This window comes from Vanellus vanellus, assembly GCF_965231255.1.
Source record: "Vanellus vanellus genome assembly, chromosome: 1".
Classification (NCBI taxonomy): domain Eukaryota; kingdom Metazoa; phylum Chordata; class Aves; order Charadriiformes; family Charadriidae; genus Vanellus; species Vanellus vanellus.
Genome location: NC_138905.1, coordinates 68,728,517 through 68,743,015, shown reverse-complemented (window position 1 = coordinate 68,743,015; position 14,499 = coordinate 68,728,517). Strand labels below are relative to the sequence as shown.

The window sequence follows — 14,499 nt, the reverse complement described above, 5'->3', positions numbered from 1 at the left end:
TTAATTCAATATTGGGAACTAAAACTCAATTTCATGCAGCAAAACTTTAAAAAAAACAATTTATTATTAAAATACCTGAGCAGAGAAGATAAAACGAAATAAGATATTAGCCAGACTTAGGAGAGGAAAAAAAAAAAAAAAAAAGGAAAAGGAAAAAAGCAGAAGAATCCACAGCTGAAATGTAAGGCGTCCCCCAAAGATGCACGGTGTAGAGACGGCAAGGTGAGAACACCCAATTTCTTTCACACAAAATGAGGGTAGGTAGCTCATGGCTGCAGCACCCCCTTGAGGCTCAGCCCTACCCCCCTGCCCCCCACCCCCCGCGGGGCGCAGCAGCGGTGCCCTGCGCCGGCTCCGCGCATCCCGCAGTGCCCTCTAGCGAGGGACGCGCCTCGTTGGGCTGACACCGCAGCGCCAACCGCGGCCCTCCCTCCTCCCCCCCCCTCCCCCCGGCCGTCGGGGACAAAGGATGGATGTCACTGTGCCACTGCGTTACAGATGTCTTCTACGCAGCAGAGCTCAGGAAAAGAGAGGTTATTAGTAGATGGGCCTTTCGAAGGAAGGGACTTGGGCTTTCCATACTCACTTTTTCTGCCAGGGCTTCTTCCAGCGTGGTCAAGGCAGTGTCAGTATTCGTGGTGTCAGCCTGCAAGGATTTCACTCGATCCTTTAAGCTGCTCATTTGCTTCTCCTTGTCTCTTAACTGTTCTTGAAGATTTTCAATCTGAAAGAGGAGGAGTAAATTTTAAGAAAATAGCAAGCAAAACCATCCAAAATCATCTTAGGAGCATGTTAAGCTCTTTAAGATATTCTTAAAGCAAAGGAAGTAGGCAAGGGCCTAGTTCCTGTAACCCTACATCAAAACATCAAGCAACGCAACCAAAACCATCAAATACTAACAAGGAATCAGTAACCTTTCCAATAATAGGGAAAGAATTCAGAGCAATAAAGTCTAAAATGTGTTTACTGGAACAACATAAAGAAAGGGTATTATTCCTGATTTCTGAGGATGTCAGGCCCCGTGTGACTGAAGGATGATCGATGTATTAATAATATGAAAGGAAAAAAGCTGAGAAAAAATTATTGCATATGTAAACCAAAAAAGGCACTTGATAATTAAGAAGTTGGGAAGAAGTATTACTTTTAAGTATTTCCTTCGGTACTGTCATATTCTTTACTGTACTGGCATGCTGCTTCTTCATTTTACATGGTGGTTTGCTATGTGATGGACTAACACAAAGTGTCATTCCCTGGGTAGAAAATACATCAGCCTTGTTTTCTGCAGGTGTAGAATTTGATCAATTTATGAGTTCTGAATATATTTTTTGACAGACTGAGACGACCTAATGCTAAACCCATTTTATGCATACATACGCATCACAAGAAACAGACACATTATCATTATGACAACCTGTCGAAAACAAATTTATCAGCAAAGAATTGAACTGGGTACAGATTTCTCAGCTGCTTCCTTTTTGTTGTTGTTGCTGACAAGTTATTCTTGCATCAGCAAATGTGCATCATAAACTGGTGAACGATATGTGGCAGGTAAGGTACCCATCTCCGAAACACTTGCAGCAAGATATTCTTTTAAAGACATTTGTAAGAAATAACGTAACAAGACAACCCCAAAGGCTATCCAGTCCAGTATTTAGTCAACTTCTTGAAACCACTACTAGCCTTTTTGCTTCACCTGTCAAACAGCGGTTAGCAGCTCCTCAGTTAGTGGAAATACTGCAATTTTCCCCAGGTTTTACTCTTCAACCCTGGAAGAACTGAGCTGCTGCGATTACAGAGTAAATGCCTAGCTAGACACATCCACTACTACTTTGCTATCTCTATTAAAATTACCTCTGGAACATAGTTTTAGCAAGTGGTCTAGATCTGTAACGACAAATGTAAAAGATTTTGCAGGAGGCTGAACATTAGTCACAATAATAATAATAATATTAGACGTGTTACAAGTGGAAGCTAGGAGGAAGAACAACCTAATTCAGGGTACGCCTTGCTTATGCTCCTCTCTAACCCACACCTACGGAAGGAGTCTCCTGGTATAAGATTCTCCATACCAGTTCTTTTATTTCTCTTAAGCAAGCCCATGTAAAGTGACAATCCAGCTTTGTACACAACCTATATATTACTGATAGCAGAACAACTGTGTAAGTTTTTTTGTTGTTGTTTTTATAAGGAATGGACTGGAATTGGTTTTGGTTTATCTTTTTCGCTAGTTTCTACTAGAAAAAAGTGTTAGACCTCCAAGTTATGCTTAAAATTTAAATCTGAGCACAACACAAATGACACTACAAAACATGTTTTAAAGAAGATCAAAAGACCATAACTGGAAACATATCATGTGAGTCAGAAATAACTGTAAAAATTGAAAATTCCTTCTTTATACACTCAGATCTATTATTTAATACCTTATTAGCATACGCATGCAGCCCACCGAGCTTCAGAAAGAACCCTACTAGTTCTGACTGAAAAGTTCTCCTGGAGCCCACATGTCCAGCTCCCGAGAAGGTAACATCCCCAGGAGCAGCCTACGTGGCTGCTTTTGACCTTAGGAGCTTTCAGTATTGTCAGCTGTCTAGACAGGCTGGCTGTTTAGACAGCCAACCATGAAAATATACTACAAAGAAGGCTGAGCTATTCTTAGACGCGTGTTTACTTCTGGAGGCGAAACACTCTGGCAAAGGCTCCAGCTGGCTGAAGAGGGTATAGTGCAGGGTGACTTTCTGCTGTGAGCAAACCGTCCACGAGAGACAGCTAAATAATTCAGCTTCAGCATATATTAAGATGCTTGCCAGGGCAGCACAAGCATTTGCGCAAGCACAGCATGCATTTTCATGTTTCAGTAACACTGTTTATTGCGACCAGAGTAAGATGACAGCTGTACGACAGCACTATGTATGACTGCCGCATCTTTCCATTACAACTGCACTCTCCTGTATGTAAAAAAAATGTAATGTATAAAAAGCGTGAACCTGTCTATTCTTTCAGTCTACATTCATGCTTTGCAGTCTGGAGTAATGAATGATTTTTTTTGTTATCCTCCAGGAAGCAGCAAGTACATTGAAATGTTCCAAATCACACTAGTAGCAAGGAACTATGAAAAAAAAAACCAACCCAAAAGCGACTTAACAGCTGTGCCTCTTGCAGAGTCAGATAGTTGATAGTCCCCAAACAAGGACATGACTTAAACTACATAAAACTTGAACTGGGACAATGTGTCAAAACTGAAACATTTGCATAATAATAGATGTAAAATTTCCTTGAGAAATCATGATCAACAATAAAATAATTGCTTTTATCCCATTTTTCTCCCAAACCTGCACTACTGTAACAAATAATAACTAAACTGTAGGTCTCCAAAATTATATAATCTGAAAACGAAAGAAAAGAATAATGTATACTTTGCCCATATAGTTATTTAATGAAGAATTTTGCTATGATGTCCTTTGCAAGTAGTTTCAGAATCTTTTGGAAAGAGAATACATAATGGATGCCCTATTTGTTTTACCATCCTTTTTTCCTGCCCAAGCCCCCAAAGAAAATAATTCCGAAGAAATTCTTAACTAATGGATAGAAACCAAACAGAAAACCAAAATAGGTTCTTTCTTTTCTCCCCAACAAAAGACAAAATAAATCACAATGGAACCTCAAAGCCCTCTGGAAAACATAAAGGGACAAGGAGCGAGCCAGCACTGTTTAGCCTTCAAATATTTGGAAAATGATATGTTTGCTCCGAAACATTCCACAAACCTAAGGAATATATATTACTCTACAAAATTTCTAAGAAGGAAAAATAAAGAATCTCCAAACCTATTATTAGATTATTAGCAATCTTTATTCTTGCCATATATATTTATTTTGCAGGGTAAAGAGAGCAATCTATGGATAAGTTAGCAACACTAAGCTTACTGTAAAGGTACACATACATACACTGGAATCATCTGGTCTGCATACCAATTTTCTCATCAATAATGATTTACTGACATCTTTTTTTCCAACATTACCAGTTGTCAGACACTATCATGTTTCAACCTGGGTGATTTATTCCTAGTTGTGTGGAACTAATTATTTTGCCTTCCAGCCCCGAAGCACAGGAGCAGAGGCAAAGAGAAGTTTCCTCTGGCATTCTGTTCCAAAGGCAAGGAAGCATTCTACTTTTTGCAAATACAAATCTCACCGCAAACCCCAAGCAAATTCAAATTAAAAACAGCCCAAGGATCTAGTTTAATACCCATTAAGGCCACCATACTCTCAAATTCTTCTAGTTAGAGGTTACTACTATCATGCTTCGTATCATGCTTCAACCAAGAAATCCTTCTGTTGAACCATTGTCAACCCTAGGGTATGTGTAAACTGAACACTTGAAAAACAATTTCTATTGTACCAGTACTTCCAAATTAGAATAAATGAAGTGGGTTTGAAGTGGTCCTTCAATTTCTGTTCACACACCACCACGACCCCCGTTATTGGAAAAGAACCTTTTTTCCTCCGTCAAAATATTTGTTTTTGATCAAAGATCACCATTTTGCAATGATAAGTTTTTTCATCACCTGGGTTGTAACAGAATTAACTGCGTTTGTTTCATTTCCCACTTTCAATTTTCTTCTTGCTATTCTGTTTGACTTCTAAAAGGAATAAAGTGGTGAAAGATAAGAAGTTCTAAGTGGTAAAAGCCCTTTAACTTAGTTCATTTTGAGACAATAAGAAAAAAAGAGAAAAAATCCTGTTAGAAATATGAAGATCCAATAATGTTTGGAAATATTTTAAAAATGAAAAATGTCTATTTTAAATTATAAATCGTTTCCAACTCAAGAAAGTTCATTGCATATTCCACTGTTTGTGTGCGTCTCCAATACGCACTAAAGGGCTACATTACCTACCTGCACACAAATCTCTCACTGTACTTTTTCCTATAAACAGGTGAAAATGCCTTTGCTTATACTCTGCACTAGACTTCCGCAGTGGAGCACCAAAAAGAGATTCTTTTGATTGGTAACATGACATCTTCATCATAATATACACTGAATATACAAAAGACAAGCAATTTAACAGTCGATAATATCCCTTGGTTGTATTATGAGAGCAGATGTACAAAAGATTATCTCAGGGTACTGCTTAGCCTCCCACTTCTTTTTTTTTTTTTTTTTTTTTCGATCCTAGCTTTCATCTTGCGGAAGCAGTACTGTAAAAAGGATCTAAATAATCAGGTGGGTTGAGGTTTTCTGTTCTATTCCTATGGCATAGCCATCCAAATAAACAAAAACTTCACATAAGCCGTGAGATTTCCACACAGTTCTTCCCTGTTTTTTTAAAGGCTCTATTGGTCACATCAGCTCCAGGGTCAATGACTACAAGGAGATGATGGATTCTCACCGATCACAGGCAGAGGTGATTTTGTCCATATCAGGAATGTTAACATGAGGACGAAAAAAGATATTGTGGAAGAGAGAGTGGGCAAGTAAGCCGATATGTGATGGTAGAACAGCTACAATTCTGCCTATTTGGAGACATGTCACTCCCTTCAATGTAAGAACACTAATATCATGATAAAAATTCGATAGCCTGCAGTCATACTTGATTTTGCTAGAATCCCACAGTATTTGAGAAGCTGAGAAAGATGGGCTTGCATCAAAATCAGGATCAGAATGTAACAGTTACAACTGACGTGATCATGTTGTTGTATCTGACATAATAAAAAATGGTTGCTTGAGAAGAAGGGGTAAGATGTTTACTCTAGAAAATTGAGATAGATCTGAATTCAATACATCTTTTTCCTAAAATGTATTAATGAGAGGTCACTTTAAGTCCTGAGAGACTGTTCAAGAAAGCTATACTACTGGATTTGTAAATATTACTGTATTTCTGAAAGTCATATTTTGGAGACCATAATGAAAGCCTATAAGTAGATACTACTGGTCAGTTTTATAAGATTAAGCTCCAGTTTTATAAATGTCACACTGAAAACCTCCTCATTATAACTGTCTATTGCAGATCTTGCAAAAGCACCACTGCAACAGTCCCGCATGAATTGCAAAGAACTACATTTAGTTTAGCATTAACAAATTCTGGGGGGCGGGGGGGCTGGGGGGGTGGGGTTGTGAAGTATAGCTCACCATTGCATGGATGGAAGCAAAATACGATCTTTTGTATGTGTGTTGGCTCCATTTGAACCTTCAATATCAGGTGTTGCTTTTAAAGTCCCCAGTGAAATAAGGTATGTCACATGAGTGAATATGGTATTACTGTATTGAATCAATTAGATTAAAAGTAATGGTCTTGCTATTAATTTTAAAGGTTCAGTTCCCAAGACTAGCAACAATGTGCTGAAGCTGAATGAATGCTGAAAGTTCAAGCCTACCATGTCCTGTTGCAATTTTTAAGTTGTTTTGAAGTTCAGGATAGATCAAAACAATTTCCCTTTTTTCAGTAACATTTTGGCAAAGACAAGTCAGCTTTCCTTCCAAAGCTCAGCTGCATTCAGTATGTTCTTTTTACTTTATGGTCCAACCACTCGATATAAATATAGTTAAACTGTTGTCAAGTTACGTTCAGAGATTCTTGTTCTTAAATCATCATACTAAAAATCATCTTCAAGTAGTTTGCACATCAGTTAATTTAGTAAAGTTTGTTAAGCATAAAGTAAATTAAAGACACTAAGAAATGCAAGATACCACTGGTGGTCTTTCCCTCTTTTCTTACAGAACTTCAATTCTGGAGTCCCAGTTAACACTTCAGTGCAGAGATGGCAAACTGTTCAGTTAAGAGGTGAACAGTTTACATTAATTTTGCTACCCAGTGAAGACGGGATGAATTTTTAATTTGCCTCCCAAGAAAGTTTTCTTCTTTTTACTACTGCTCTCCTCCAATGCTAATCTGGAACATTACTGCCTTTGCAACATCACATTGGAATATCATTGTGCACTTTGGAAATGCCCTGATGTTGCTGAACCTAACATAGCGGGATTCTGTAACACCTGTAACTGGTATGCAGAATTTTATACCAGGAGAATCCTTCAGTAGCCATAGGCTACAGGTGAACACACTGTTGGCTTAAGAAAGAGAACCAGGCTAGCAGGGGTGGGGAGAGCATAGAGAAGGACAGGACAAAAAGATAATGTGAGATGGGGAAACTCCAGCAGAGTGGTACATCTTACACAGTCATACTTATCTACTGCTACTCAGGTCCAGTTAAAACTCAGAAGGGCTCCCATAGAAAAAAAAAGAAGATAAAATCTTTTATCTTTTTCAGAAGATAAAATCTTTTCGTCATTTTTACTCTCATGATCTCCAATCTGCAAAGTCCTTTGAAATTAGCATGAAGTTCTACAGTGTTTAGTTTTACAAATAAAATATTTTGTTGCTATGCAGCTTAGAAAGCACAAAGAATTTATTTTTGTGACTTCTACTTAAAACAAAACCTTAATTATCAAATAAATGTACGGACCACAAACAGGTACATTGTCACTGCTTTGAAAGGAAGAAACTTGCACACAGAGAAAACAAGGCTTAAAAAAATATCTAGGAATTGCAGGACACCTAATGCAATTAATGCTTTATTCTTGACCTAACTTTGCATGCACACTTACGCAATAAGGTTGACTTGAGAAAAGAATGGTATGCAGGAAGAAGTGCTGCTACAACAAAAATTGACTTAACCTGTATAGACAGGTAATTATTTTGTACCTTTGGTGAAGGAGCAACAAACAATTGACACTGATCCAAAAGATTATTCCCCTTCCAGAGCTTTTTCATACAAAGTTGCTTTGTAAGTAGATTTATATGAGCCAGAAAAATAGTTCAGCTATGTTTACATAACTAATCTCTAAGGACATTTCCATCCCTTTGTTTCCTTTTGTCCTCCTTTCCTTTGCATACCTAATCACCCTCAGGGAGCACCAGTTTGCTGACAGATAACTGCAATGGAGAACTAACTAGAGCAGTCACCATAAACTGAAATGTAATTATAGTAGCTTCCAAATAGCAAAGGATTTTTTCTGTACTGTCGTATTCCCTACAACAAACACTATTTAAATCAGATGTTTCAAATCATATTCTTAGAACATTACTATCATGTTTGCAATCCTTCTGTCCTGCTAGCAGATAGATTGAATTTCCTTCAAATCTTCTAGCACAATCCTATCACAAAAGTTTGCTGTTTCTGATATCTGATACTGAGAGGCACTTTCTAAGGAACTTGTAAGACCAAAGGAAAAAAAAAAAAAAAAAAGAATTAGGACCCCAAGACTAAAGACTTCTGAGTTGGTAAATGACCTGAAATTCACATTTTCAGGGGAGGCAATGTATGTGTTCTTAAGCATTGCCTCAGTTCCAAAGCATCAGCCTAGAAAAAATTATGCGTTAGCAATGACTCACATCCTTTGATAGCTGTAAAAGAGTTAAATTTAGTTAAGAAATTGCTTAATTATGAGGAGGTTCAATAATACCAACAGCCTAACCTAGTCAAAAGCAGAATCTTTGAATTGTAAAATCCTATCATGGACATTGGCCAATACAGGAGAGGGTTTTGAAGTGAGGGGAGCAGGGGCAGGCATTCTTTTCAACCCACTGATATTGGTTACGTCTCAAAGCATACAGATTTTAATATGAATGGACAATACTTTAGGTAAAATGCAAATTAAATAACAAAAGTATAAAAGCTGTTCATAAGAGATTTGTGTCGGCAGTATGTGAGCCAGTTGGTTAAGTACATATGTTTAATTACATAATCCATAAAAAAAATCTGTCACTGGTTTACCTTAAAGCTTCACTGGATGACCTTTTGTTTTTGCTGGTATTCATCAGCTAAGAGAATGTATCCATTATCTACCAACAAGATGTCAACCTGGGTTATTTTTTAAATCAATTTGTTGATTCCAACTTGAGTGCAATACTTTCATTCACCCAAGTAACTCAAAACAGAACGTTGTTATCATAAACAGAAAAAAAGTAATCATTTAGACTCTGCTTCTCCTCTTCAATGAAATGCTAAGCTTATATACTACTTATTTATTTCATGTATGTAGAACAGTCATTTATACTAAGGACCATAATTGAAATAATCTGGTAATTTATTTCACAATCTAATTATGGATAACATCCATTTTGTTGAAATCATGGCCTAATCATGCAGAATAACATCATGCTAATTCTCCATTCGGCTGTGTCCTAACACTATGATGCAATCTCTGTGACTATACTTTCTAAAGTTTTAGTCCCAAGACCTACCAATTACAAATGGATTAAAATCCCAACTATTTGGGGGACATTTGCTCACTCCTGTTCCAAGTCCCAGAAAAGACTTTAACAATAAATGTGCACAGATTTGTTCTAGGAAAGTTCATTACAGAAAAAATACAAATACTATGATTTGGAGTATTTTCATATTGATGATTCCCAAATGTTCAAAATAAGGAAAACCAAAACTACTTCAATGTGAAAGGCTGATAAAACAAGGGAAAAAATTGGAACCGGTAAATGATGTTAACTTAGATCTGATATTCTGTTTTGAAAGAAGCAGAATAAACCAAACAAGTTGTAACATTGCTTTTAGAATAGCTTAAGCTTCACAAGGTTATATAACACTTAAAAAGTGTCAAGTGATAAAATTACTATATTATGAATTAAACTTTACTTGGATAAATCAAGTACAGTGTTCCATTGATTATTATTGTGAAACAAATAGTCTTCATTCTATGGTAACTTAATCTCATATATTCAGGAATACTGATGCTATTTTCCTGACTTGCTTTAGATTTTGATTTTGGTTCTACACAGAGTAAGGATACTATAACTGCTGACACATCCCTGCTTAGATACGTACACAGTACAGGGCTACCTATCACACTCTCATTACAGAACAAAGGGTGACAAGAAAAGACATGAAGAAAGGAAAGGCTTAACTCACCACAGCACTGCAATACCCAAAAATGGAAATCAGGGAGCAGAAAAGACCAAACATTGAGGCAGACCAATGGGTAGGATGGGAACATGGGATTTAATGTTGACTATAAAGGAAATCCTCACCGCAAACTAAACTCCATTTACATTATCATTTAGGATCACTCAAGCAGAAGGCTGTACAACTTGAACAAAGATTTTAAATGAGATTTGGATTCAGATACTGAATTACTTTGTCCAAATCACTGATTTATTAAAGTGATCAAAGAACTACTGCAAGGTAAAACTGCCCTAACCCAGAGCGGAGAGCTCTGGAAAGGAGGAATGCTTCTAATCTCAGTGTAAAGCGTGCCTAATCAACTGTGATTGTCCCATCGCATTCTCCTAGAAAGTATATGGAGTGATGAATAGGAAGGGATTAGGAAGTCATACTGTAAATACTAAACACAAAAGTGTGTGTGTGTGTATTCTTCAGTATTTAGCTATCACTGCTTCTACAGTATTACTTCAGAACACACAGTGATAGGTGACAAAATGTCAAACTCTCAAATAAAATTCTTCCATGGCCCATGCTCAAAAAAAAAAAAAAAAAAAGAATTTAAGAATCCAATATATTAAATTATTACCATAATTTGGTTGTATTCTTTCCGATTTTATACCCTAGACTGCTTTAGGCAAATCAACACTCCAATTTCTACTGAAAAGAAAGGCGCGAAGTGACAGAGAGTGGCCTTCTTTATCCAGAAGTTCTGCGTTTAAAACTGTCCTCCACTCATCTTTGCCAGAAGGTATGTAAGCTCTTCGCCATGCAGAAGAGCATCCTAATTATCAAATGCATGGTATTCTGGGACAAGGTGATCTTAGTTTCTCCTGGGGACACTACTCCATACTGACCAATTTTCTTATCCTTTGGATAATTGAAATCACAACCTTGAAAGCTATTCAGATACTTGTGCCTTATGACAGTCCAAATGACTATAAATATTGTGCAGAGACCCAGCTTAGAAGGCTGTCTAGTCTAGTGGATTCAAAATTCACTCTTGAATCCAGGAAATTATTGATTTAAACTGCAAAATTACTCCTTCCTTGTTCTGGTGAAGATCCCTAAGCTGGCTAATGCTATCACTAATGTCTGTTCCAGACACAGCTCAGACAATCCCCCCAGGGGCAGAAAACGCCTGGACGCCTGGTGACCAAAGCGTTGGAAATTGTGAAGTCTTGCAACCCAGAGAGCAATGAATAGCCGTGTGAGGAAGGCTGATGTAAGCAACCTCAAAAATGGCATACGCCCTTGCTCTTCCTGCCTCTTCAATCATAAGGAACTTTGTATTTGTCTAGTACGACAGTGAATACACCAACAAAGCTTATTAGCTTTATCTTGCCAGAAAAACTACACGTTTAATTTATAACGAAGCCAAGAGGCCCCACAGTTGGCTGTTTTCCCGGATCCCTTCAAGAAACCAGAATTTGTCAGTCCCACTACCTATGAGTAATGTTCTGTCTTGCCAATCAAGAGGTTATCTCAAGGCACAAGAAGGATGTAATATTAAAATGACTGCTCCTCTTTGAGGGTTACTAAAAAAAAAAAGATTCCTTCCGTATATGACAGATTTGCTGAATTGTGGTTTCAGTTTTTTTGAATGCTGGAGCACAGATAATACCAGAAACTCCAATGGAGCTTTCTTGTAACTTCGCTGTTGCTATCAATCTTACATGACACCATTACTTTAAACTGATACACATCAATGTGTTTCAGTTTAAAACCCTACATTAGCCAGCTACAATAGATGAACAACAGAACTAACATTAACCTCACAGTCCTGTTTTCCTTGTCCACTTGAACCTACTTATCTAAAAGGATATTCATTACTTCAGAAAAAAAAAATAATCAAGTACTTTAGTTACTAAAGGTAACAGGCAAGACTCTTTAATAACATCAATATAAATTGAGAGAATGTTCCTTACATTATTAGATCTCAAAGTAAGAAATTGGCTTGATATCTTCTGCACACATAGGAACAACATTCGATTTTTTAAAATAACATCACCATACATCTGGGTATATAGGTACATATGCTACATATGATCCAGATGGTTTTTTTTATTGTTGTATCACAAAATGGTCCAAGAAAAAGAAGGGGTGATATAAAAATAAAGCAGCGTATTCTCCATTTAGAAATTCTAATTTGTAATATAGGCAGGCATAAAAATTTATTTTGAATCGAGTAGGTTCCTCTAACATAGCTGCTGCATTGGTAACCATAACTGTGCACTAAAAATTACTCTTATAGCATAAAACTTCTTTTGTGTAAAATCAATTTTTCAAATTTAATTTATGCCTCCTCCACTAGTTTAGATGCCCCACATAATTTACTAAACAATCTTCAAGTGCATGTTAGGCACCTATGAGTAAATTCACTCACAGATTTCACTGCTCTGAAATTTAATAAAAGTGATTCTTATGCAAACCTATTCAAAAGCTGTCTGAACGTGGTCCTACGCAACTGACTCTGGGTAGCCCTGCTTGAGCAGGAGGGCTGGATAAGACGACCTCCAGAGGTCTCTTCTAACCTCAACTGTTCCATGATTCTGAGAAGACAATTTGCCATAAAACTATAAAGGCACTGAACAAAGACCTTTAGGAACAGAAAGTCTCATGCTTCCTCTATTGATGTTCAGTGCAAAAAACATCTTACAATGTTCTTCAGCAGTAGAAGTCTGTACTTCGGACAACTGTACTAAGTCTCCGACTTATGGCTTAATGACATAAACCAATTCGAACTCTTCACTACAGCGAAAAGAATGCCCAGGAGGCAATTAATTGTTTTCAAGAACTAAGTACGAAGTATCCAACAGACAAAAGGGAATTTCACCAATTAGTACAAGTGATCATGTACTGTTCAGTATAACCTAAACAAGATACCTGTTACTATAGTTTATGAACTCACTGGTGAGGGCACCCAAGTTAGAGCTGTGAAATGCCTGCTCCTTTGGAAACCAAAAGGCCTTACAATGAGAATACTGGAGTGCACTTCTAGCTACAAGGCATCTGCCATGACTGATCTGGATTAGGCAAGAAGACCAAAAGCATATTCCTTTGGTCAGTCCCTGAAGAACACACTGTCACTTCTACCAGCACCTGTAAACTACGGAGTATCTCCCAGTGAAAATACTGGCTGAAGCTAAGCTTGTGGACCTTTTAGGGCCCATATTCCAAATTAAAAAAATGTATGTTATTATATGGCTCAGAAAGAATCAAAGAAGATCAAATCTCTCGAGCTAAAGCCTCTCCTGAGAAGGAAGGGACCTTGCTGACACTGAACTTGAAGTTGCTGTAATAAACTCTTAAGATCTGCATGGTAGTCAATCACCTGTACAACTAAACTAGCAAAGAGTTGAAAAGTGGTATGAAGAGACTGAGGTATTCCCCTGCCCTAATAATGTCTTATTAGCTGTACGTTCGTAGAAGAAAAAAAGACATACCATGCCATCTGAGCTGGGCTGCAATTGCTCTAAAAAGTCTCAATGGATTCTCAGAGAACTGGAAAGTCAAAATGGAAGGGTAAAGATCCTATTTTCAAAGTGGTCATGGCTCACTGTAAAACAAAAATAAATTCTGTGTTGTGTCCTCATTTCCCACATGGAAATTAAACAACTAAGCTCCTTCCTGAATGGCAGAAATGCAAAAAATGTCACAGGATAATTATGCTGAATTTGAACTTGTATAATGAAGCCTCTCCGGTCTTCTTTGGAACTTTCATTGCTACCACAAGATTTTATCTAGTGGTACTTTGATAGAGATGAAAGATTAAAAATTTGTCTAATTTTTCCTATTATTACTTGAACTGAAAATAATACCTCAATCTAAAAATCCCATCCCACACGGTAAAGCAATTCTGAGAGGATATTCCTGAAAAGAGAAGGGGGTCTAGCATCTTGGAGACATCGGGTGACAAATTAGACAGAACAGCTTCTGGAAATTTCTAAAAGCCACAAATTTCAACTTTGTTGTTACGTTCAGTGGTAGTCAGCAAGCCTATAACAGAAAGGTTTGAATGAAAGAAAAAGCAGCAGCAGCCGAGGTCTGATATCTCTTCAGGGACATGGAAGAACAAGTCCCCCATGACCCTCCAGGACACATCTTTGAGGTCACGTCTGTCAGTTGTAATAAGGATGCTGGCACAACCCTGTGGGGACTTTAGGTCTTTTTTGTGGTGTTTGAAATCTCTGAACTTTGGAATCAGTTCAGCGGCATGCCTCAAGACCTAGAGTAAAAGGAGCAAAAATATGGCTTTTTCTGACAGAGGGAGATATTTACAGAAATACTCTTGTATTTGCACTGCTTGTTAAGCCACAGAGTTCGTGATGAAAGGAGCTATTTCATCAGTCCTAGCTGAACAGAAAGCCCAGCACATCTTCCTTCTACCTCCCTGCAGAAGCTGTATTACAGAGGAAAAAATGATCCAGTCTTAAATAAAAGGGCATACCCACTTTGTAAATGTACACGTGGACCATCTTTGTTGGGGCAATCTTACTTTGTTCTTTTCTGTATAGTTTGCACAACCAGAGACTCAGACACACACTGCAGGT

The 14,499-nt window shown here is 37.6% G+C and overlaps 1 protein-coding gene across 1 annotated transcript in view; it reads right to left on the bottom strand.

The window, feature by feature from the left end:
* Positions 1-14,499, bottom strand: part of ERC1 (ELKS/RAB6-interacting/CAST family member 1) — a 291,534-nt gene that overhangs the window by 188,564 nt on the left and 88,471 nt on the right. The window contains exon 8 of the mRNA XM_082488537.1: positions 587-724. Coding sequence (XP_082344663.1) covers positions 587-724 — 138 coding nt within the window. The remainder of the gene's footprint in view (positions 1-586; positions 725-14,499) is intronic.